Source organism: Uloborus diversus, chromosome 4 (assembly GCF_026930045.1).
Source record: "Uloborus diversus isolate 005 chromosome 4, Udiv.v.3.1, whole genome shotgun sequence".
Lineage (NCBI taxonomy): Eukaryota > Metazoa > Arthropoda > Arachnida > Araneae > Uloboridae > Uloborus > Uloborus diversus.
In genome coordinates, this window is record NC_072734.1 from 174979653 (window position 1) to 175005590 (window position 25938).

At 32.8% G+C, this 25938-nt stretch overlaps 2 protein-coding genes across 3 annotated transcripts in view; one reads left to right on the forward strand and one right to left on the reverse strand.

Moving 5' to 3' along the window:
- Positions 1–6762, reverse strand: part of LOC129221004 (AP-3 complex subunit beta-2-like) — a 77958-nt gene extending 71196 nt beyond the window's left edge. Inside the window, 1 exon segment of the mRNA XM_054855439.1 lies at positions 6709–6762. The gene's annotated coding sequence lies outside the window, so the exon portion shown is untranslated.
- A 2242-nt stretch (positions 6763–9004) lies between these two features.
- LOC129220089 (secretory carrier-associated membrane protein 1-like) overlaps positions 9005–25938 on the forward strand; it is a 42237-nt gene continuing 25303 nt past the window's right edge. For both annotated transcript variants that reach the window (XM_054854428.1, XM_054854429.1), the window contains exons 1-4: positions 9005–9227; positions 10130–10228; positions 10344–10502; positions 25564–25630. In XM_054854428.1, coding sequence (XP_054710403.1) covers positions 9171–9227; positions 10130–10228; positions 10344–10502; positions 25564–25630 — 382 coding nt within the window. In that variant the 5' untranslated portion in view covers positions 9005–9170. The remainder of the gene's footprint in view (positions 9228–10129; positions 10229–10343; positions 10503–25563; positions 25631–25938) is intronic.

Genomic DNA, 25938 nt, shown 5'->3' on the forward strand with positions numbered 1-25938 from the left:
TTTTTAATTCTTAATTTTGCTACTATTCAAAATTTATAATATTTTGAAGAAATACAGAAAAAGCAGTTCTAGTTCTCATTAGCTGCAAGGCACACTTGAAATTTAGACCTTTAATTAAGACTTCCTGCTCCCTTTCCCAATTCAATTCAGGGCAGTCCAGGGTCAAGGGCAGGCCCTTTGTCAGTTCGGTAGACTTTTCAAGTCTACCAAACTGACTTCTGTGCACTTCCTCCTCCAGAGGCGTGCACAGAAATTTTGGTTCTGCCACAACTGCTTTTTTTTGGGCCCCCTCCATAATGTTTACCCATATTTTCAACCCTAGGTTTAAAAATATTGGGCCCCATTTAAGCTCGGGCCCGGGCCAACAGGTGTCCCTTCTCCCCTCTGTGCACGACCCTGCCCTCCTCCCCCTAAAACTCTTATAAAACACACTGTACTGATTTCGAGCCGGGGACTCCCCAAAGGCTACACCATAATGTCTACACCATTTCTTTTACTCTTTTGTACAAGTTTCATACTGTAGGGCATTTAATGAAAAAAAAAAAAAAAAAAAATGGGGGTAGAGGGAGTGATCAAAAACAAACTTCACTAAAAGCCGATATGAGCAGATGGGGCGGGGTGCTTCTCTTTTCTCCTCTCTCGTTTTTCCTCTCTGTCCATTAAGTTCCATGATTTGTCGAGCAAGCAATTTTTATTTTGTTTGATCTTGATTTGCAAAAGAATGTATAACTTTTAAAAGACTTTGTTTGCCTATTTTTTTTCTTCATATTTTTGTAGTCTCAATTACCTAATATAAAGCCTCAAAATACAGATTTTTTTTTCAAAATGCTGGGGGGAAAACCTCCGAACCCCCTGAAATTATGGATGTTCTACATCCGACTTAAAGGGACACTCTCCTGTTATCCTTACCACTACAAGGTGAATAAAAAAATAATAAGAAATTAAAATAACAACAGTTCAAACAGTGGAATCATTAAAAATCGAGACAAAAAGTCTTCTATGTTAACATTTTTATGCGTTTGGTGTGTCTATATATACTATATGTGTGTGTGTGTGTTAAGGCAATGTGCTAATCCGGGCCCCTCCTGAAAAAAATTTCTGGATACGGCCTTGAATAAATCTTAAGTAATCATGCAAATTAGGTAGTATTTGAAATTTTAGTTGAAATATGCTTTTTGGACTATTTTGAAACGCAAAAGACCGAAAAATAATGATAATTGAATTAATAAAAAAAAGAGCTACTTAGATTTTTTCTCCATGTAATTTTAGAAAAACTTACTACCAAACGGCACGAACTTGAGGGTCACGGATTTGGACAAAATTCTAGATATAGGTCAATTCCCACTAGGTATGAGCACAGGTAAAGCGGTTTGACTGCATAGGCCCTAGTTCGGCAACGGGGGTCCAAAGTTCATAATTCAGACCCAGGAATGCATTGGAGTTTTCTTTAAAATTACAATTTTTATCCATTTTTCTGCTACTGTACTGAAGTATGAGCAATTTCCATGCTTATCTTTGAATTAATTACGTTGAATACTAATTTTAAATAAGCGGTTCTCGAATTTAAATTAGTTACTACTTTTAATTTCAAAACCTTGAATGCCAAAATAACGTGGTTACAGGATATTCATTGTTTGCAAATGAAAAACTAATTATTTTGGTTTTATATTAATCGTGTGCTAGTAAAAAGTATTTATCGTTTGCTGATCAAAACATTTACTTTAACTGGATATGTATCGTCTGCTATCAGATACCCCACATTCATAAGCAAAAATGGGAGAGGAGAAAAAGCTCTGATTTATTGCACATGGCACACACACAAAAAAGAAAAAAAAATACAAGATCGTTTCGACTTTTCAAATAACTTAGATAGTGGCCATAAATAAATACGGTTTCTTCCTTATACTCAATTTACTAACAAAAGATGCCAAAGGTGTTGGGAGAGATCAAACATAGTGTCGAAGTCTGAAATTCCAATGGAAACGCCATTGCATTTCTAGGGCCAAAACTAGCAACTTTGGGTTCTCATTGCAGCCAAACCAGGGCCTATGCAGTCAAACCGCTTTACCTGCGCTCATACCTAGTGGGAATGGACCTACAGGACTCCGAGTAGACTTTTCCAAAATTTTAGGGGAATTTTAGGAACTTTTTGACAAAATTTTAGGAAAATTTTAGGGGCATTTTAAGTTACAATCTCCTTCAAACAAGCAGCCTGACCATAATTTATTAAACAACAACCAAACTTAAATAAATGTTATCTCATAGCATGCATAAACAACTTACTTCAATTACTTCTGTAAAAAAAAAAAAAAAAGCAAAATAATTTTTTTAACCAATTTACATTACATATTAAGGTAAACAATATTTAAACTAAATCAATTATATTAAGTATAAATAAATTTAAACACAACAACTTTTCTTCATACCTTCTTAAAACTAGTATTGAACTCGAATATGATTCTTTAATAAATTTTAAAGAAAAAGCCATAAAAAAAATTTTTCATTTTATAATGGTGAATTCAAAAATTTTATTTGCATCTCATCAAAAAAAAAAAAAAAAAACTTAATCTGCTAATATGAAAAAACAGATCTGACCACACATCTGATTCATCCAATAATGTTTTCAAAAGCAATTTTGGGGTTACATTACACTGATTAAAACTTCTATTTTATCTTCAGTAGTTTTTTCAAAATTTGTTCTTTGTCAGTTTTGAAGATAACTCTGATTCTAATTTTTGTAACTGACTAGTGCCTTCAAGAATTAGGTTCTGTGCAACTGTCATTCGTACAATACTTTGAGTTACTGTAGCATTCTTTAATCTCTCTGTTCCCTCTTTTATCAGGCCTAAAGCTAATTCTTTATTCTTCTTCAACTCATTGATCTTTTTGCTATTTTCACTTATCTGTAAATCAAGATCATTTTTCCTATTTTTAGTTTCTTCTTTTTCGAGTTTTTCCTTTGTCATTTGTTCCTTTTCTTTTTTAAGCTTCTCTTCTTCTTCTTTCAATCTGTTAATATACTCCTGGTATGATTTATGCAAATCTTTCACTACTTTTAGTAATGTTAAAGTGATAGGTACATTCAGTACCCCTCCATAACTTCGAATAGTATCTTTCACTAATCTGAGTGATACAATTATGTTCACCGTGATTCATTTATCATAGCTTTATTGAATGAAAAAACCCTCTCAGGGTCCGCATTCCCATGTGGCAAAATCATAACAGTTTTGATTACTTCAGTTAACTTTTCATATTTTAGCCGATTGCTAGTATCTTTCATAAGAAATAATTGTCTCCAATATCCATCTACTCATGTTTCTTCAGATAGATTTTCACGAGCAGTAACATCAAATATGAAAAGTTTCCACTCTTCTCGAACATTATCAATAAAGTCATTCGAAAAGTTTAAAATAACGAGCAATTCGTGTAATTGCATGAACACTGTTGGAGCAATCGTAAAACTTCCCAGGGTGAAACAGTTCTAAGTCCGTGAAAAACTGATCATCAAAAGGCAAATTCGATCTTAAATACTTGACAGTTTTTATAAGTGCCGAACGAACATTCAAGAGAAAATTTTTCTTCTTGCTTTGAGATAATTTTCTAAAAATCCTTTGGCTGACATACCAATTTCAATTGAAGTTAACTTCTTCCAATTGCTGCCGTTGTCAACATCAACATCTCGTAATTCTGCACCTTCCTTGGAAGCAACAACTTCATCCTTCAAAAAACTGCATCATAACCTGTCAGATCAGCTTGTTCATTTCATCAAACAACAGATGTATTTTCGGTGGTTTGCTTTGAAAACAGAGTGAAAAGGCTTCAAAATGCTTGTGCGAATAAGCAATGAGAGCTAAAAAGCATAATGTTGATTCATCCTTCAAATTTTCACAAATACGCTTATATCTGTTGGAAGCACTGAGCTGTTTATCCAACAACTTTTGTTTAGGCAAAAAATTTAAAAAATACTCAGTAGTAGGCATGCTTCCCGGCAGCAACGAGCGATGCGTCTGGCGCATGGCCACCAGACATGCTCCGTGCGCAGGAAAGCTCTCTAATCACGGAATGGCGAAAAACAAGTTACCTTCCGGAAGCGGGTTAGGAATGCGTCAGAAGAAGTGCGGAAAACTTATTTCGGTCAGCAAATGGCAGTTTTTACGTTTTTTTAGGAACACCAACAAAATTTTAGTATAATTTTAGGAATTTTAGGAGCTGTGAAAATATTTAAGAATTTTTGGGGGGAATGCGAGCCCTGGACCTATAGCTAAAATTTTGTCAAAATCCGTGACCCTCAAGGTCGTGCCGTTTGGTCGTTAGTTGGTCTGCCTTGTACAAAGATGTACCTAATAATAAAGCAACATTGATTTAAAAAAAGAAAAAAAAAGAAAAACTGTTTAGCAAACTTGTATTACCTTAAAAAATATAAGTTTCTGAACTAATTAAATCTCTAATTTATCTATAAAGCTTTGCTAGTTACTTTGCATCAATTAGATTTTACTTTTTACAATAATATGTAAAATCTATGAAAACATTTGGGAGGGAAACAATGAAGATTTTCAAAAAAAATCATTTTTACCCAGGAAAATAAATACACCGGGTAAATAACCTTTTTGGGTATTTACCCTTAAAAATAAATACCAAGGTATTTTACATCATAAATTGTATCTCTTCAGTATCTTAGTATATCACGTACCATTCTTCGCACGTGGTCAGGAACAACTTTATGAATATCAAGGGCTTTGTTTCAAGAAAAATGGTAAATACCTTTCATTTGAAAATAAAAAGGAAGCAAAAGCCAACATTTTGCCCCACACATTTCCCCTGATATATTAATTCCAAATGCTGACCCAGACCTTGGAAAAACTACATTTTTTTTGTAGCGAATGCATACCTTCTTATATTTTTCCTCTTATGTCAAAACAATTGTGAAAAAAAAAAATCATGCAATTTGAAAAACGGCAACCCGTGCCGACTTCCGTCGGAAACCAGCACTTGTATGCTAGTCCAAATCGAAAAAAAAAACCTTTTCAGAAAGTCTTAACTTCTGTCGATAAAACATTGCCCCTATACCCCACATCCACATGTACCGCAAAAACACTTATTCAAATTTAAAAAGCATTTAGGTATCCCACACTTGGCCTAAAATTTATAATTTCCTTCAAAAAGTTGATTTTTTTCTATTTATCTTTTAAAAAATTCAAAAATTATTTAGATGTGCCAAAAAGTTGAAATGTTTCAGTTACACTTGCTTCAGCTAGACGCACCCCAACAATTTGCCCTCTTTAAAAATTTGAGAGGTTGAGAGGTCCGACATTTCACGTGCTTGAAAAAAATACAAGGCTTCCAGAACTTCAATTAAGCCACCAAATAGTATCAGAACAAAAAAAAAAAAACATTATTTTGATAACTACCTGTATAACATTTACAGTAGTTTCTTTATTTTGTAACTACTGTAAAAGTACTTATTTTCGCGAGATTTTAATTTTCGCGTGCCAGTCGTAAACACGAAAATTTAAGCTTCGCGAATTTTTTTTTTCTGATTTTCGGTCTGTTCTTATAAAAATTCACGAAATTTTCAACTCGCGAAATCACCGATATCTTCATTTTTGTGAAATTAAGTGCTTTTAGAGTATTGTAACAATAATCTCTTTAAAATACGAGTATAAAACGTTCATCCACGGGACATTCTCAGCAGCCAGAAAAAACAAAGGAGTTACTAAATTGGCGGTTAAAGCTAATTCATATACTTTTCTTTGTAAGTCAAGCTTTATTTAATGCAAATATTGGCGGAACATGAAAATTTCGATGGCAAACGAAGTAATGGCGTCGAACAGATAGAACGTATGGAGTCAAAATGATGTACCCGAGCCCAGCTCGTATTTTTAAGAGTCATATTTCTCATTGTATTCGAGGGTGTACTGGTGTAAAATCTGTGCTATTCAAATTCGTTTGAACCTAGGATTCTTTTATTTATTTATTTTTAAAGTTTGTTTAAAAGTACATGAAATACACCGCCAGCTCGGTCAATTCCAGCCGAGGACTGCAGTTTCGTGCTTATTAGCACTCATTAGCCCAGCATAGCACTAACCGAGCTGCAGGTGGAAAACCATCTCCACCACCGTGCTAATAAGCACGAAACTGCAGTCCTCGGCTGGAATTGACTGAGCTGGCGGTGTTTTTCATGTATTTCTGCCTTATCTCTGGCTATAGGGCGGTAACTTGCTGAATATTGTTTAAAAGTAGTTTCCAGAAATCGCTACAAACTACTATTTTTTTTATTGAACTACTCGCTACACTACTTTTTGTAAAAAGTAGTGTGCTACACTACAAACTACTAAAAAATGTAGCTACTACAGTAGAGTCGCTATTTGTAGCGTGCTACTTCCACCGACTGTGCTGACCTAATTATAACACATTACATATATATTAAAACAAGTTTAACAGCTATTAATAAACATAAAGCACAGAAAATAGTTTTAAAAGTATTTTCAAAAATAAAATATATTTTCAATCAATACAAGTGCTGATTAGTTAAAAAGAAAGAATATGCAAAGAGGAAAATTATAATACAATATATCATTTTGACCAGACAAAATGTTTTTTTTTTAAATTATTATTGTCTTTTAAGTTAAAACATGTGTCAACATTTTTAAGCAGGGGCAAAGAAAGATCTTCCTGATCACTCATGGAAATAATTGTAAAAATATCTACCTGCATATGTCAGGAGCCTTACAAGAGAAAATTTTACCACAAAGTAGATCACACTGAAAAAAAAAAGGAATTGCATTTCAAATTATCTCTCAAAAATTATACTACATTAATTTTTCTGACGGAAAATTTCAAACATTGTTTCTCATTGATTATTAAAACAGAAACTAAAATATTGACAATTTTTTAATAAACTGACACATATAAAAATAAGTCCTTAAATCTTACAAATAACTCATAAAATTTCAGCAAACGAGCATAAAATAGTTATCATAAAAAGTAATTTTAAAAATAAAACTGTATGGTCTACAAAGAATGAAACATAAAAAAATTTTGAAAAAAAAAAATAGAACCGACTTCAAAATTGCTCTAAAAAGTGAAAAATAATTTTATTCTTTAAACACCATCGATAATACTTTTAAACATAATTTTTGAAGTTGGCGCAAAAACGATCGATAAAATCATTCACAGCCATAATTCAACTACAAGTATAAATTTTATCAGGTCCAGTTTCTTCACTACCACATGCATTACGCATTGAACACAGCATATTTAAGTAGCGATATAAATGTTTCGTTCCTAACTTTGGATGATTTTTTGATAAAAATATGAACGAAGCATGGTTACAATGGATTTTACGTTTTGTTTTTGCGCCAACTTCAAAAATTATGTTTAAAAGTATTATCGATGGTGTTTAAAGAATAAAATTATTTTTCACTTTTTAGAGCAATTTTGAAGTCGGTTCTATTTTTTTTTTTCAAAATTTTTTTATTTCATTCTTTTTAGTGTAAATGTAGATATTTCAGTAAAAGTAAGAAGTTACCTAGTAAGAAGTTCGGTTCTATATCACTGTATTGCTTTAGAAAAGCCTTTATTCAAAATTATCATTACAATTACTATTAATGTTACTGTTATATGGCACCAAACTTTTATAACAATGAGTTTCATATTGTCGCGTAGATGAAGATAGCGAAGACAATGTGAAAGCCAAATGAAGCGAATACTTGAGAAAGTGCTGGATCTTTCCAGACTTGGAAAGATACAGAAATTAATAGAACATTCGAGAAAATACGGGAAACAGTAGAAACGAAATTTTAGTAAAATTCACTTTCTCCTAGTCGGGATTTGAACCTGGGGCGCTCGTGTGGGAAGCGAGAATTCTACCACTGAGCCACCGTTATCCACGGATGAAAAGTGCGAACTTCGCTACAATATCATTTTAATCATTTAATAGGGAAATTTACTGTTTTTTGCCCATAACTTTTTTTCTAAAGAACAAATATGGTCAAACAAAGTAATGGGACCTAAGTTGAGCCATCCCCTATCCATTAAAAAAAGAATCATCAAAATCGGTTCACTAGGTGAGACGCTATGAGTGGACAAACAAAAAAAAAAAAAACATACATACGGTATGAACTGATAACCGCCTCCTTTTTGAAGTCGGTTAAAAAGTAAACAATCTTGGCCCTTTAAAGAAAGTTAATACATCAAATGTGATCCTTTTGACATAGCATATTGAAACAGTAAAACTTTCACGTTTCATACAAATTAATCGCAAATCAAAAGTATTGGAGCTCAAAAAAAAAATAACAATGTCAATGATCAGTGTACTTGAAAAAAAAAACTTATCCAAAAAATTGTAAACATCTTACCATCACCGGGCCATTACTGATATCAAAAACAGTACGAAACGAAGTGGAGTGGGAAAAAAAAAATAGTACGAAGAAAATAACCACATGAACAATAGAGACAAGTTGAGTTAAAACATTCTGAGCATTCTTATCCACTTTTTCGCATTTATGGTTGCGTTCGACGAGCTCGACCGAGAGCGACCGGTTAGTTAATCACGTGACAGCTAATGATCACGTGCTCCAATCAACCAATCAACTGCTTAGAATGGTAACCGCCATGGTAACCGGTTGATCATAGAACGCTTCGGTTAGTAACCAGTTACTTACCGGTCGTCCGGTGAGTTTCGTCGAACGCAACCTATGAAAGAATAAAAATTAAAAACTCCAAATTAAGCTACTAATCCAAAATTCGGACTGATCTTGAAAATAAAGTTGCAGATAATTAACTTTTGACGTACGTTATTATACGTTATTGATGTATAAATTATTGCACAAACGTTCAAAAGTGTATTTTTCTAGCATTAATGCTTTAATTTAACGTTTTTTACCTATTTCCAACATAAATATATAAAAAATCACATGTTCTTAGCTGAAAAAAATAATAAAAATGAATTTAAAAACTCCCTGCGCACTCTGTTGTGCATTTTACGCAATGGTACACTGCAAATTTTAGCAGATGTTTGTCAACGGTGTGTAACTCCCGATGGGGTTCCGACGATATTGAGTCATATTATTAATTATCAGTGATTGAGATAAAACTTAAAAGATTGCATTTCTATTCAGACAGTAATCAAAACATTTTATCCCCTTTTGTATTTGAGTTTCATTTCAAACATGTCAGGATTTGACGCAAATCCATTTGCTGATCCTTTTGCAAGTAGTCCATTTTCTGTAAGTTTCATTTGTTGTTTTGTTTTTGTTTTGAATTTTCCTCCTGCTATGTTAAAAGTAGTGTTTTAACTCTGTGTTTCTTTAATATAATCAATGTTTTTCGTAATTCGCTAGTGTTTTGCATATGGTTAAATTGCAAATACTTAAATATTAGAAATGATTTATTTGTACTTTCTAGTGAAAGTACTGAAAAGAGCTCGTATTAATTTATTAATTACTCTGTACTTTTGGTTTTTTAATTCCCAATTCATAACTGCTAGATCAAAATTAATAGTACATTGCAGATTTCCATTGATGTGAAGTATTTTTTAAAAATTATTGTGTTTAATGTATCATTGTAAAGCCTATTGACAATGATGCTGATACAACCATTAACCTAGGAAAATATCGTCACCCGAGGAGATTTTTCAAAAAAATTGTCTTCTCAGCTAAGTTCATGGTGCGGATTGCAGCCCATTTGGGTAATCAAGAACTTGGATAGTTGGATATTTCCAAAAAAAGAAAAAAAAAGATTTTAATCAACACTGAATGCATGTTGAAAATGAGTGAAAAAAAATATTTTTGATGTAAAGAGCTTTTAGTTAATGAAATGGAAAGATAACACTTTTTGTGCGAAGCAAAGTGTTGTATATTAGTACCGTGAGTAGTATTATGTATTTGTAAATGTACGTAACGTACTGCAAATGAAAGTCATTGCTTGCTGAATATTTCGGTCCAAGTAAGATATTTGACTGTATAATTCGTGTTGAGAATCATAATTTTGCTAATTGCAAACGTTATATCTTAAATTTTTTTAATCTAAAATTCTGAAAGCAATATACCTACTGATTGTTGGAGTTGAAATAATTTCAGTTCTGCTGTACTTCTGAACCTAATTTCCTTGTTATTACTTTATTTTTCAGGATCCTGCCGTCACTAGAGTCACAACTCAAACAAACAATGCTCAACCAGGATTGGATGATTATAATCCATTTGCAGAACAACAACAATCTCAACAAACGGTAAGTTTTATCCGTCAATATTATAGTATAATGAGGTATTATTTTTATTTGTTAAAAAAATCAAGGATGCATACATTAAAATTAAGTTATTATTATTGTTGTTATTATATTGTAGACTATGGCGGGTGGTGCGTTACCTCAATACAATGCACCACAACTGAAACCAGAATCTTCGCAACCTGCAGTCATGCAGCCTATTGCTGAACCTCCTCCAGCTTACAGTCCCACTGCTGCACAACCTTTAATATCAGCTGAACTACAAAGAAAAGAGGAGGTATTATTTTTTAGTTATTATTTTTGCTTTGTTTAGTTTACATTTAAAAAATCAGAGAAAACTTAATAAAGTTGCATTAAAATTAGTTCTTTGTATCACCTTACTTCAGTGGTTCCTAGTGTGTTTTGAGGGCTGCACCTCATATTAAAATTATTCACACAAGCCAGAACATATGAGGCAGTGAGAAGCAAAGGAATGCAAGTGGATATTTTAAGTTTCGAGTAAAACGCATTTCAAGATCAGCTTCTAGGTAGGCTTTCATTGAATTTTTTTTCTAAATCATTCTATACAGCAGGCTTCTACCAGGGCTACTAGTACAATCTCTTGCCTCAAGACAGAGGAGAGGTTCACCTACCATTTGTACTGGTTATCTCCAAATTTTTAATTTATCCACTTGCATCCTGTTGCTTCTCCCTATATAAAATTTTAAATTGTTTTAAATTTCTTGGTACATGGCAGGGCCCAATATAGGCTGACTTTGCTACCGTTTTTCGGTACCTTCACAAAAATCTTGTTTTGAAATAGGTACTTTCACAAAAATCAAGTAATAAAATCAGGTAGCTTCACAAAAACATCGAAAATTTCACATAAATTCGCATTTTAAAATATAAAATTTGTTTCTCTGTTTAAAACAAAATTTACTTATAACATAAAATTCTAAGCAGGTTTATATGAACAATCGCTTAAATAGCAACATTTTTGTGATATTTTAACTAATTTTTAGCTGTTTCTCGCCGAAGTGTATTTATGCAATATTATCGCAATCTTTTAACATGTTTTGGGGAACCATTTTTCTCATAATTTCCAATATTGTACACAGTACATAGCCCATTAAGCTGAAATTATGATGGTATTTTTGGTACTTTTTAGGTTTTTAGCTCCCCCTCCCCCTCCTCTCCAAAAAACAAAACCTGTTAAAAATAATACTAGATGACATTTACACTTTTCAAACTTAATAAAACTAGTTCTACTTCTCTTTTACAAAAATTAGGATGCCTCTAAAAGTTCACAAAAACAATGCTGATATAAAAAAAAAACTTTCACAGAAATAGAATAATGCAATACTTTCACAAAAATAGGTAGCGAGAAAAATATCCTGGATTGGCCCCTGCATGGGAATGCATAGAAAAAAATACAAACCAAGAATTGTTGTTATTATTATCTTTTGCTTATTTTTTGACACAAAGTTTACACCTGTTTTCCAGAAACTAATTTCTGAACATTTAGCTCCAAATTTGTGACATTGTGGCCCATCATGGTTTTAGATTTGTAAGATTGAACTAAACAACAGGCCCAGGGCCGGATTTAGGGGAGGGCAGGCGGGGCTACTGCCACGGAGCCTCCACAACAAAGGGACCCCTACAATAAAATTTTTACAAAATATCCCAACTTTCATGGGTTGAAAATATTGGATATATACATATATCAAAATATTCGGATATATATCAAAGTATCGGATATTGTCGAAAGTATGATGATCTTTTCGAACCCTGATTAGGGGCTTCCACTCCTTCGTTGCCCCAGGGCCTCCACACTTCCAAATCTGGCCCTAAACGGGCCACACAGGTCATCTTCACGAACACTAGGTTGGGCACCACTGCTTTACTCAATCAGTAATTAAATCTCTATCTGGATGGTAAAAGGTACTATACCCCCCTTTTTTTTCATTCAGGTTTAGGCACCATCTTACTCAATTTTTCATACTCTATTCAGACGTATGATGCACTACGATTTTGATGATCAAATTTTCATTTTATATATCCATAAAAGGCACTCCAGCAATACAAATAAGGCAGTGAGAAGTAAAAGGATGTAAGTGGGCTATTTAAAATTTTGAGTGAATCTCATCAGGTCTGTCCAGGATTTTTCACAAGGTCCGTTTTTTGTGGAAAATCAAATAATTTTGTGAAAAATGAATTAATTTTGTGAAAAATCAAATAAATTCACAAAAAAATATTGTTAAAATAAAATTTTAGAATTTAGAGATGGCACAAACTACATCATTTAAACTTAAAGTTGAATTTTTCTCTTCTATATGTTGAGAATATGATTCTGGGGTGTTTTTCTAATATTTGGCACTGCGGCATCACTCTCTCAAGTATCAATATTTATCTACCATTCTACATTATGTTAAATTGAACTAGAAATATTTCTTTATGGTATTTAAAATAATTGTAACAAAAAAATTCAGACAAGGGTTCAGCATTTAACTTTTCAACCCAAGACACTCTTAAAAAGCACAGAATTTCGTTTAAAACTTATAAATTCCATGATTTTAACAAAAATAAATAGAGATTTTATTTGTTTACCTTTTAACAAAGCATACTAAACATCAAAAATTCGAAAAATCGGATTCCCATAGCAGATGTAAAGAGATCGCAATTCTCAAAGTGAAGGCATCAAATGTATAAAAACGACTTGTAAAAGAAATATTTTTGATAAAATTATTTTTAAATTGCATTTTAGAGTCCTATGATAAACATATCATTAGTATCTGTGGACACGTGGACACAATTGAAGCAAAAAAAAAAAAAAACTAAACCATCAATTCAGCATTTTAATTTTTGACTCATACAAAAAAATGCAATTTTGCTTTAGAAACTTGAAACTCATACAAGAAAATGCAATTTTGCTTTAGAAACTTGAAATGAGCATTGTAACAAAAATCAAGATACTTATCATTTATTTTCATCCTAATAAAGCAAAATTAGCTTCAAAAAAGAACAAAATATGATTCTCATATTGAATATTAAAAGATTGAATTTTTCAAAATGCAGACATCTAAAGAAAAAAAAAACGGTAAGTAAAGGAGCTTATTTGAAGGTAATCATCTTTGTTAGCACTGAAAAATCAAACACATATAGTTTTCTCCCAAAGTAACAGTTAAAGCAAATATTGACAAACTGGTAAAATAATGAGAATATTTTCTAATTAAGTCATTATAAAGGTTAAAAGCCAGATGCTAAGTGGTGATAATTTTTGAAGTTGGTAACCCTATCATATTTTTTCCCCACCCTTACTATCCTTTTGCAGTTCTAAGTTCATTTCACTGATATATGTTATTATTGTTTATTAAATCATGAGCAGGGAGAAAAGCACGTACCAACACCTCTCCAGAAAAGTTGTTTACAACACCAAAAGTGCCACTTAGTGTTACAATAAGTGTACAAGTTATTATTTGTAAGGTTCAGTCATTAGTCAGGCAGAAAAAGTTACTGATCTGAGCGTCTTAATAAGTCAGGATTTAAAGTTCAGCCAACAGTGCAGCATTGCTAGCAACAAAGCCAATAAGATGCTTGGGTTTATCAATTATCTAAATTCTATCAATTAATCTATTTCTAACAAATCTAAAGAAATTCTTCTGCCCTTATATAGAAGTTTGGTAAGACCTCATTCAGTTTTGGTCTCCTTATCTTAAGAAAGATATTAATGTATTGGAAAAGGTTCAAAAGCGGGCTACAAGGCTAATAAATGGACTTTCTCATTTAGACTATGATTCCAGGCTTAGAAGGCTAAAATTGTACAGTCTTGAGCAAATAAGAGACCGAAGGGACATGATTCAGTTGTTTAAATTTATTAAAATGAAAGATGTTACGGGGCTGAAGTTTAGCACTGAAAACAGGATAAGGGGTCATTGTTTTAAGCTATTTAAATCTCAGGCTAACATGGATATTAGGAAAGGTTATTATTATGGCAGAGTAGTGGAACCTTGGAACAGCTTACCGGAAGAGGTGGTAATGAGTAGGACTCGACCGATGCATTGGCGCCGATGGTTCAACAATTTAGCCATCGGCATCGGCGGCCGATGCTAGCTTGGAGGAAACATCGGCCCATCGGCCTAAAAAAACATCGAAAAGCCGATGGAATTGGCCGATGTTTTCGAAAAAAATGACCTTTGCTGTTCTACTTTTTAATACAAAGTAAAGGGAATTATTGTTTTCATACAATTTTTTTTACTTGAATTTCATTATGAATTTCTATTTTAGTCACCTCTGAAAGAATTTTTAATACTGCATTCAGGCCCGGTAGCAGAAACTGCGAGACGCGAGACGTGCGTCGCAGATTTTTCGGCGGCCTGCAGATAATTTTACCAAAGAACAAAACGAAAGAAAGGGGGAAAAAATAAATAAATAAATAAAAGAAAAAAAAAGAAATACAACTTAAAAAAGATCGTTTGGAGATCGCTTTTTGAGCGATGGATGCTTCAGCATTTCAACTAGAAACATAGTCGCCATATTTGGTCATTCACAAAATCGAAGTAGAAAAGTGCAAAAGTTTTCAAAAACAAAGATGAATTGGATGTATTATCTTTCTGCCAAGAAATGAAAATAACTTAAAATCTACAGCAAATCGTTTTTTTATTTTTATTTTTTAAAATAATTTTCTTGAGAAATGAAAAATTTTATGTGAAAATTTCACCTTATCCTCATTGCTTTGGACGCAAAAGCGCTGAAACTTTTTTACTAAAGTTTAGTCTCATGAGGATTTTTATTTTGAAAATATTTTTTGCAACAAATTCAGAAATTAATATCTTAATTTTTAGTGTAGTCGCCATGTTTGGTCATTCCCAAGATGTTGGTATGTAAGACTCATGAAGCGGATACGTTTTCAAAAACGGAATTAGATGTTTATTGAAATGCAAACTGCTGAAAATTAAGCAAAATGTGTCAATTTTTTTTTTGGATAATTCTTAATTATAGTCTTTAAAATTGCAAAATTTTATCTTCAGAATATTATCTTATCTTCATTGCTTTAGAGGCTAATGTGCTAAAAACTGACTATTTCACATAAATTGTAGTTTTTTAAGGATTTTGAATTTATTGCTACTTTTATGCAACAAATTCAAATATCTATTTATAACCATGAATTTTTCGCGTAGACGCCATGTTTGGCCATTCACAAGATAGAAATAAAGGATACTAATATTTACCTAAGTTTCCAAAAACAGAATTGGATGTTTACCTCAACACAAACTATTGAAGATAACATAAAGTGTTCAATAAATCATGTTTTTTTTTCTTTTTATAAAATATTTTTTTGAAAAATGCGAATTATTATCTGCACAGTTGTATTTGATCCTCATTGATTTGAAGGCTTTGCTATAAGCTAAATATTTCATCTAAAATGCAGTTTAATGCCAACTTCTCATTTACTAATTTAAAAAATTTAAAAACCCATTTCAATGCAAATTTTCTATATTAAAATTAATACGTCTTGAAGAATTGGTTTTCATGTGTGTAGAGTTCTATTTATTTTTATGAAAGTAGTGAAAGCTGCTTCGTCCCCCCCCCCCCCCTTATTGCTTTAAAACTCAGCGGCAGTGGTGGCCACTAAGCTTTTCGGGTCTAGTGGCCACTGGCCAGTTGGAAAATTGTCCAAGTCTTGGCCTTCACAAAGGACTTGTGTATTTTATTAAAACTTAAAATAAAACTAATAATAATGCTGCAGATTATTTTCAACTACCGGAAAAAGTGTCGCAGACTGGCTAGAAAGTTTCTGCTACTGGGCATTCAGGTACAAACAAGTTAATTATTGCGTTGTTTTTCGCGGCTGAATGCACTTATGTATCTCTCCACATAAGTCATAACTCAAAAATAGTAAGCTGCAGAAGGTTAAAATTTTGTATGTGGGGTCTGAGTATGTTCCAGTTGTGCACTTTCCTTTTTGTTTTCAATCGGGTGTTCTAAAAGGCCTATTTATTTATTTTTTGTGGCTATCAATTACTTATTTCAATACAAAACTAATATAGCGTCTTAGACTGATCATTTGGTGATATATTGCCGAATTGAAGACCAACTTAGAAACAAATAGGAGAGGATGGCCCAAAGCGGGTAGGTTTTCGAAGAATGCTCGAAAGTTGTAGTTTTTGGATTTTTATTGCAACAATTTCGGTTTTATTTCCTAACAGGGCTCTTGAACTTCAAAATAAAAAGTGATTTTTGTATTATTTCAAACCCAGTATTTTATTTATTATCAATTTTTCCAAACATTGGAAAAACCCGCTTTGCCCTACCAGGGAGCTCAAAGGCGGGTAAGCTTAACTAATTGTGGTTTGGCACATTTGCCAATCAAATATGAAGTTACTAGCAAAATATCCGGCATTGTCTGGGTCAGTAATAATTGTGAGAAACAATCGCTACTTTTTCTCCGGTTCTGTTTTAACTGAAAGAACTCAAAACACACTGCTTTGACGTGATTAAAAATTGAGCTTCTTCCTTACCCATAAAAGTAAAATAGCAATAAGTATAAAGAACGAAATAGTACTCAGAAACGAAAGCACGACATTTAAGCATATAAAAATTTGAAGAATTTCCAACATATGAACTAACGAAAACAAAGATCACTAAAAAACCGTTCGCTTTATTTATTAAAAAAATAGTACACATTTAAACACACACACACACACAAAAAGAAAAAACTCTACTGTGTTTCCCTAAGTGTTGAAAAAGTAGAGTTTCCGAACATTTAAAAGACTTTAAATTCGTGTTTGCTCCTGAGAATCCTTGATTCAAAATTTTCATTAAGATTACTATTAATATTGCTGTTGCAGGGCAACGAATTTTTGTAACAATGGGTTTTATATTTAATCATTTAATGGAGAAATTACAAGAAATTTACTGTTTTCCATCATAACCTTTTTAAACTAAGTTTTTTTAGAAACAAATTACAGCCTATGTTGCTCCCTGGTACTGTAGCTATCTACTGTGAAAAAGTGGTTAAATACGGTCCGGTAGTTTTGCAGATTACCCCGGACATACATACATATACATTGCATTTGAGCTGATAAGGGGGGGATACTTGACTCAATTTCAGAAATAAAATGAAGGAGTTTTGGAAGAGTTTTGAAGGAGTAAAATGAGATTTTGAAGGAGTACTAATGGGCTGTCATTAAATGATGTCGCACTTTTTTTCAACACATTTGACCCCCTTCCCCCTTTATCGCAAAGTGTCACAATTCACGTAACTCCTCCTCTTGTCGCATGTCAAATTTTTTATAAACATATTGTTACAATTACGGTGTGATGTCATTTTTTGCCACCCTCTCTCTTCCCCTTGTCACAATTTCATGAACCCGTCTCCTCCTCAAGGCATGGCATCACTTGTGGATGACCCTTTTTACTATATCACTAGCTGCGTGCCCGGCGTTGCACGGGCTACTTAAAAAATGAAAGAGATGTCCAATTGATGTTTTTGTATTACTCTGACATCAGTTTCTAAAGCGCTAAGGAGTAAATAAATATGCGTAATGCAAGGTTTGCAAAACACCAGTAGAGCATATTTTTGGCAAAAATCTCTTTAAAGTTAATCATAGTTATCAATAATGCAAGTTATGAGTACTTTCAGTTAGCACAAAAGATGAAAATATATGCATTATCAATTATAATCTGTGCTCACTTTAAACTGAATGAAATCTGATAGACTATACCTGAAACATTTGTATGTACAATTAAGATCAGCTTTTTACATAAAATGACACATACTTTTTGGTTGATTACGTGAAACTAAAGCACCAAGACTAAATAACTACTAATAAGCATTAATTTAATACCAAGTCATCAGATTCCAATTTAGCTTTAGTTAAAATCCTTAAAAACAATCTTTTTTGTTCAACTCTGTTTCACTTAAAGAAATCCAAACAATCTTAATTTAACATGTTCTTTTAACGATACAAACTGTATTTCAAAAATAGAAACAGGAAGGAAAAAGAGAGTTATTACAATTCGAAAACTCACCCATGTGACGGGAAAAGGTCCAACAAAATAAACTTAATTAGTCACATCTCCTAAATGCACCAAAATATGAGACCGGTGAATGATAAACTTACACTACAATCAATAAACATAGCTAAAGAAACAACTTTCATATGCTGAAAATAGTTAAGAACGTTGAATGTAAAAAATAAAAAAAGGACAGACGATAAAATAAAGGCTATGTCCGAATAGGGCAACCAATTTTAAACTAATTTAAAATGAAATTCTAGATGGAAACGTTGTTTTAAGATTTGGACAGCATCCAAAGAATCTCTTTTAAAACAATGATTAGAATTTTACTTGCTCACCAATATGCAAAATGGCAACAGGAAAGAAATAAAAATTCCTGAATAACGTTATGTTAATTAACGTTTTAATTAATATCTCCACTAATTAAAGTCGCACAATTACAAGATTGGTCCTATTGTTTTCTTTGGAAAATTTCGAATTGATCGGTATCTCGTTTGACTCTCGATTCGCAGCGGTTCTCGAGAAGATAGATCTTCAGACAGATAGACAGACAGACGCGAACAGATTTTAATATTATAAATAACTGCGATTTACTAAACAAGTGTTTTTTCCAACACAATCACTTAATGTAGTACATTTCCTTATGTAGTTTTAAATATTTAAATAATAATTAGACAACCTGACTTTTGCTGCTGAGGGTGTGGTAGAGGAAAAAACAATAATCATAAAACTTGAAAAAATAGCCAAGCATCATTTAAGCATGTTTTACATTACTTATCAAATGTTTTAGTCCTCTAATGAAATTTTCTACTTTTATGCAACATACGTAACAACGATCAATTTGTGAATCACATCTTTATGAAAAAAATTAATGCACGAAATTACTACATTAAAATCACCCTTGTGACAAAGTTAGTTGTTGATCAAAATATTATAAGTTACTGTCATAGAGGAAGATTAAGTAGTCTTGAACTAAAAACGAAGGAATTTTGAAGGAGTTGAAACCAAAATGAAGGAGTTTGAAGGGCCCTACAAAAAAATTGTCCTAAATGAAGGAGTATTGGAGGAGTTTTGAAGGAGCGTACGAACCCTGCGTGAGACCCGTGGCGTAGCTAGGATGGGGCGGAGGGGGTGGTTCGCCCTGGGCGGCAGTTTTTTAGTGGCGGCAAATTTACCCTCAATATTTTAGAAAAACAAGCGTATTTTCTAGGGCTCGACCGATGGCATTTTTTGGCCGATGGGCCGATGCCGATTGTTGGCCGATTGTTCAAAGATGGCCGATGGCAGATGGCCGATTGTTTTCCTCCAAATGGTCGATTGCCGATGGCCGATGCTTGGCCGATGGCAAAAAAAAAAAAAAATCTAACACAAATAAATTGATAAGATTTCAGGGATTTAAAGGATCATTGATTCATTTCACTTTACTTTCTTTCTACGAATAAGGATTTGTAATCCACCCCCCCCCCCCAAAAAAAAAAAAAAAAAAAATTAGATTTCGACCTAGATTTTTATTTTACGATCATCCAATTTAAATTTCACAAGTTTTTTCGGCACATGTGTACATGCATATGTGCCTAAGAACATATAGATGACCGAAATATCCATTTTGAACGCCTCCTTAGTTAATTATCGCAAATTCTCTTGTTATGTCTTCATGCGCGTAAACTTACTTCACTCAAAAACGTTATGAAATAGTAAGTTGAAAACTCATACGTACGTAGTATGATCTAAAAGTTCGAGGACAAGTTGTATAAAAATTTATCGTGAATAGTTCACATTACCGAAGTACATCTATCTACAAAATAGTCACCTTGAATGACTATGCACTTCTGCCATCGTTCGTATAGCTTTTAGGACTCCTGGAAGACATTTATCTCAACCTCCTGTAAGGCCTCTTGCGCTGCTGCTTTAACTTCATCATGGGGAAGAAGGCGATTTTCATGTTGCGGATGCACAATTCGATTGGTCAATACTCTGGTATGACAAACAAATAACATAACGTTTCAGCGGAATTAGATCCATGTGACTTTTACCTGTTTCCGGCAAAAAAAACATTTGCATGGACGCCGCTTTCTTTTGTCAGGAGAAGATAAAGTTGCATCACAGAAGATAGGAAAAAAATGGCTTCCAAGAGTGTTTCCAAAAGTTATATGAACACCACTGGCAGAAGTACATAGTCCCTCAAGATGACCTTTTGAAGGTGGATGAGCTTCGGTAATGTGAACTATTCTGGGTAAGGTTTTATACAGCTTGTCCCCCGAACTTTTGGATCGTACAATCTGTATAGGATGTAGTTATGCTTCTCCTTTTTTGACTGCTGTATGATGGAAGACAAAGAACAACAGCCAAAAAAGAAAAAAGGGAAGAAAAACAAAGAGACTGTTAACAAATTATTATTATTTTTTTTTTTTTGAAATTGAACATATAACTAAGATTTCAGTAATATTGTAATAATGTACGGATTTAGGTAAACTAAACATAGTTAAAAAAACATTAAATTATGTTGTTTGATCATTCAAAAAAAATTAAGAATAAAACTTTGAAACCGTCAACAAATTACAAAATTAAAGTGGAAAGACTCCACATAGACATTTTTTAGTCATCAAATAAAACAAAAAATGTAACAGATAAATTACAATATTAAATCATAATAGAAATATTTTTATACTTATTTAAAAGTTATGAATAGAAAAGTTTGCATTTTACATAAAATGTATAACAGTGACATAAATTTTACGGAAAAAAGAAATAGCCATGAAAAGAGCGAGGTTCTTAAAACGCAGCTACAGTAAAAAAACTAAATATTTACACCAAGTTAATAACTGAATACATATACTACGTGATCTGATGTTTCCACACGTAATATTGAACAAATTTAATTGTTTAATCTTTTATGAAGCATTACAAACAAGTTCAAATTAAGTTTTTCAATTTAACAATACTTTTCTGAAATTTAAAAAATTGCATAATAGAAAATCCTTGAAACTTTTCTATAATATATCATTAAACATATGATGAAAACGAAAATAACTTCTTCATTGATTTTATATAAATACATGAAAATAGTTACTTACAACAGAAAAAAAAATCTATCGCTATTAATGATACAAAAAAGATGACGCATTACGAAATATAGGTGAAACAAGTATAAGAAATATGCAAAATGACATTTCTTGACCAAAATAAATAATCTCTAAATATTTAAGAAATGCTTGAAACGACGAGGGTGGGTTAGGGGGTCAACCTCTGATTTTGGAGTAATTGACAACATTAAACTTTGGCCCCAACTTCGGCCCCCTTTTTATAGTACAGAACAGCTACCACCAACGCCGAGGAAGAGTTTCTGAAACTACTTCAGCACTTCCAAAGAAAAAATACAAAAGTCCCTTTGTTTTCCGAATTATGTCACCATTCAAAACGTCTTAAATCAATTTCTTACATTAATGCTCGAAATTCTTCCTAAACTATACATAGATAAAGCTTGAAAAAAAAAATCTCTAATTTTATGAATGGTGTTAGTTTTAAACAACTCAGAAGTACATCTAGAGTTTAATTTCAGAAATTGAGAGAGTGGGAGAAGGGGCACGCAAGTGTTCTCGGAAATGCAAAAAATAGTCGTAAAAAATAAAGTTCAAAATAATCATAAACATTGAGCAGAAAAACCCTTTTAAAACAACAACTAACCGACTTTGTTTTGACGTGCAGTGGCGGATTTAAAATATAGCAAATGTTGCAATTGCGCGAGAGGCTCCATAACCATAGGGGCACTGTAGGAGTTATAATAATGCTTATGATAAATGTTTTACAACTTCTGTGATAGAGAAATAAAGCCCCAAAATGTATTTCGACGGGCCTCGAACTTGCAGCTCCGCCGAAGCGATACAGAAAAGACTGAATTACTGTGGTTCATATTACAAATATCGAAAAATTAAAAATTACCGTCGGTTTAGCAGGAATCTAACAAAATGAAACAAAACCGATTTTGCCATCTCATATTCGTTTCCATAGTCTCCAGTTCTGCAATACATCACCAAATGATCGTCAGTCTTAGACGCTATATTAGTGTTGCATTGAAATAAGTAATGAGTAGCCACAAAAAATCAGTTAATAGGCTTTTTAGAACACCCAATCGAAAACAAAAAGGGAGGTGCACAACTGGAACGTGCGCATATCCCACATGAGAAAATTTAGCCTTCTACGACTTACCATTTTTGAGTTATGACTTATGAGAGATACATACGTACATCCAGCCGCAAAAAACAACGCAATAATTAACTTGTTTGGTACCTGAATGCAGTATAAAAAACTCTTTCAAGGGTGATTAAAATAGTAATTCATACTGAAATTTAATTAAACAATTTTTTTTGAAAAACAATAACTCCCTTTACTTTGTATTAAAAATAAAAACAACAAAGTCTTTTTTTTTTTTTTTTCAAAAATATCGGCCAATTCCATCGGCTTTTCGATGTTTTTAAGGCCGATGGGCCGATGTTTCCTGCAAGTTAGCATCGGCCGCCGATGCCGATGGCTAAATTGTTGAACCATCGGCCCCGATGCATCGGCCAGGCCGATGCATCGGTCGAGTCCTAGTATTTTCTCAGAAAGGATAGTATATTTTTAATCTATATTTGCAAGCAAAAAGAAAATCTCTTAGAAATGTAAGTCTTTCGTATCACTACCAGAATGAAATTACTTAGATACCAAACAAAAGAGTTTTTCTTGATAGCATATCAGTACAATTTCTTGTTTTTCTGTCAGGGGATGGCAGAGGAAAATAATGGATTTTTTTTTTTTTTCTACTATAGAGGTTAACTCGAAGAGGAAGGAAACTGAAGTTTTCCTAAATTTCGTTTTTAGAAAAAAATAGCACTTGATTATAAGACAGTTTCTTGAAAACCTACTAAAAAAACAAAAACTTCCCTTTTTTAACATCATTAAAATGGTGGCAAGAGTGAGAAAGGAAGGGGGAAGGATTCTTCAAATCACTGACAATCTTGGAAAAAAATTTCCGTTTGATTTTTTCTTTTTTGCCATCGGCCTTCGGCATCGGCAATCGGCCATTTAGGAAAAACAATAGGCCATCGGCCATCTTTGAACAATCAGCCAACAATCGGCATCGGCCCATCGGCCAAAAAATGCCATTGGTCGAGCCCTAGTAATGAGCAAGGGCCATTAGTTTTAAGAGGGCCATTGATCTTCACTGGGGATTGTAAACTGACTAGGACCAGTCTAGCTGGGCTCAGAGCCTGTTGCTGGTCGTCCCTTTTGTATTTGTTTTTGTAAAAAAAATTTTGAAAAAAAAAATAGAACCGACTTCAAAATTGCTCTAAAAAGTGAAAAATAATTTTATTCTTTAAACACCATCGATAATGCTTTTAAACATAATTTTTGAAGTTGGCGCAAAAACAAAACGTAAAATCCAGTGTAACCATGCTTCGTTCATATTTTTTTTCAGAAAAGCATCCAAAGTTACGAACGAAACATTTATATCGCTATTCAAATATGCTGTCATCAATGCATAATGTATGTGATAGTGAAGAAACTGGTCCTGGTTAAATTTATAGTTGTATTTGAGTTATGGCTGTGAATGATTTTATCTATCGTTTTTGCGCCAACTTCAAAAATTATGTTTAAAAGCATTATCGATGGTGTTTAAAGAATAAAATTATTTTTCACTTTTTAGAGCAATTTTGAAGTCGGTTCTATTTTTTTTTTTCAAAATTTTTTTATTTCATTCTTTTTAGTGTAAATGTAGATATTTCAGAAATAATAAGAAGTTACCATCACGATAATTCACATTTTTTCTTAAAAATGCTCCATACTAAAAAAAAAAAAAACTATTGATACGCGTTAAACTTTAAGCGATTGGCACTAAAATCTTATCTTTGTTCCTCTCTGGAAATCATGCGTAGTTAATTTAATTATAACCATTTAAGTATTACGTTTTTCCTAACTAATTTACATTCCACAGCATCTAAGTTGCTCATGATGCAATTCTGTATTTTCTTACTTAGCCCCGATCATCTGTTATCGGCCTAGATGATAATGATAAAAATACTACAGAGTAGTTGAGTCAAACCTAATGCTTGCATTGTGAAGGCTAAGCAGATCCTAATCACTGCATCACCTCGCTTCCAGGTTAGGTTTACCCCAACTATGGAGCAATAGCACTGAAGAAAGGAAGATTTTGATAATTCACATAGGGTTACTATAAATCAGCAGGGTTACTAAAATAAAATTATTTACGCCAAAAATGAGACGACAGCGTCAGATTCCCCATTATCGAAATATCCCTTGAAGAAATTTGATGCTTGCTTCAGAGAAGCCTTCATTCAAAATTATCATTACAATTTCTATTAATGTTATAGGGCACCAAAGTTTTATAACAATGAGTTTCCTATTGTCGCGTAGATGAAGAAAGCGAAGACAATGTGAAAGCGAAATGAAGCGAATACTCGTTAGTCTCAACTCGAGATCTTTATTCAGAACCACGAATGAACGTTACATCTCCTTATATACAACTTGAGAAAGTGCTGGAACTTTCCAGACTTGGAAAGATACAGAAATTAATAGAAGATTCGAGAAAATACGGGAAACAGTAGAAACGAAATTTTAGTAAAATACACTTTGTCCTAGTCGGGATTTGAACCCCGGTTGCTCATGTGGGAGGCGAGAATTCTACCACTGAGCCACCGTTGTCCACGGATGAAAAGTGCGAACTTCGCTACAAAATCATTTAATAGGGAAATTGCATAAAATTTACTGTTTTTTGCCCATAACTTTTTTTCTAAAGAACAAATATGGTCAAACAAAGTAATGGGACCTAAGTTGAGCCATCCCCTATCCATTAAAAAAAGAATCATCAAAATCGGTTCACTAGGTGAGACGCTATGAGTGGACAAACAAAAAAAAAAAACATACATACGGTATGAATTGATAACCGCCTCCTTTTTGAAGTCGGTTAAAAATGGCTTAACACTTTAAAAGTTACATTTTCGTGTTTTTAACTTTTTATTGGATTAATAATTTTTTCATCTAATAACATAATACATTATATTTATTGATATTTTCCCAAAAATAGTTAATCATCATAAAAATAGATTCAAGACAAATAAGCTGTATGATAAACCACTGTGCTTGCTGCCCTTGTACCTCTTAACTAAAATCTTTAATTGGATCCTAATTAGTGCAAAGGTGACTTACTTCTCTGTTAGGTATTATAGATTTATTTCATTTTATTAAAATTGCTTAGAATTGGTTTGTTTCAACACTTTGTGTATTTATTATGAATTGCCTTGATTATTCTTTGTTAAAATTTTAGTGATTCTTTAAATATTTAGGAATTGAGGAGAAAGGAAGCAGAACTACAAGCCAAGGAGGAGGCATTAAGAGCTGGCACATATGATGGTAAAAAACTGATTGTTTCCTCTTTAATTCTCCTACTTTGCATTAGAATGTTTTGTTCTGCAGCATCTTCGAAGAAGAGTATAAATTCAGTGGTGGCGGAATTCTGAATCACACTTGTGCGGTTACATTCAACTCTGAAAAGAAGACATTTATTTTAACATGGTTAATTGCAGCATGATATAATACTTTTCAAGGGTGTTTTTTGTGACTAGGCCTTAACTTCCACAATACTTCATCAAACTTCATAAGTTAAACATCATTAAGATTTTTTTTAGAGATTTTTTTTATCAGCGAAAAATAAACAAGTC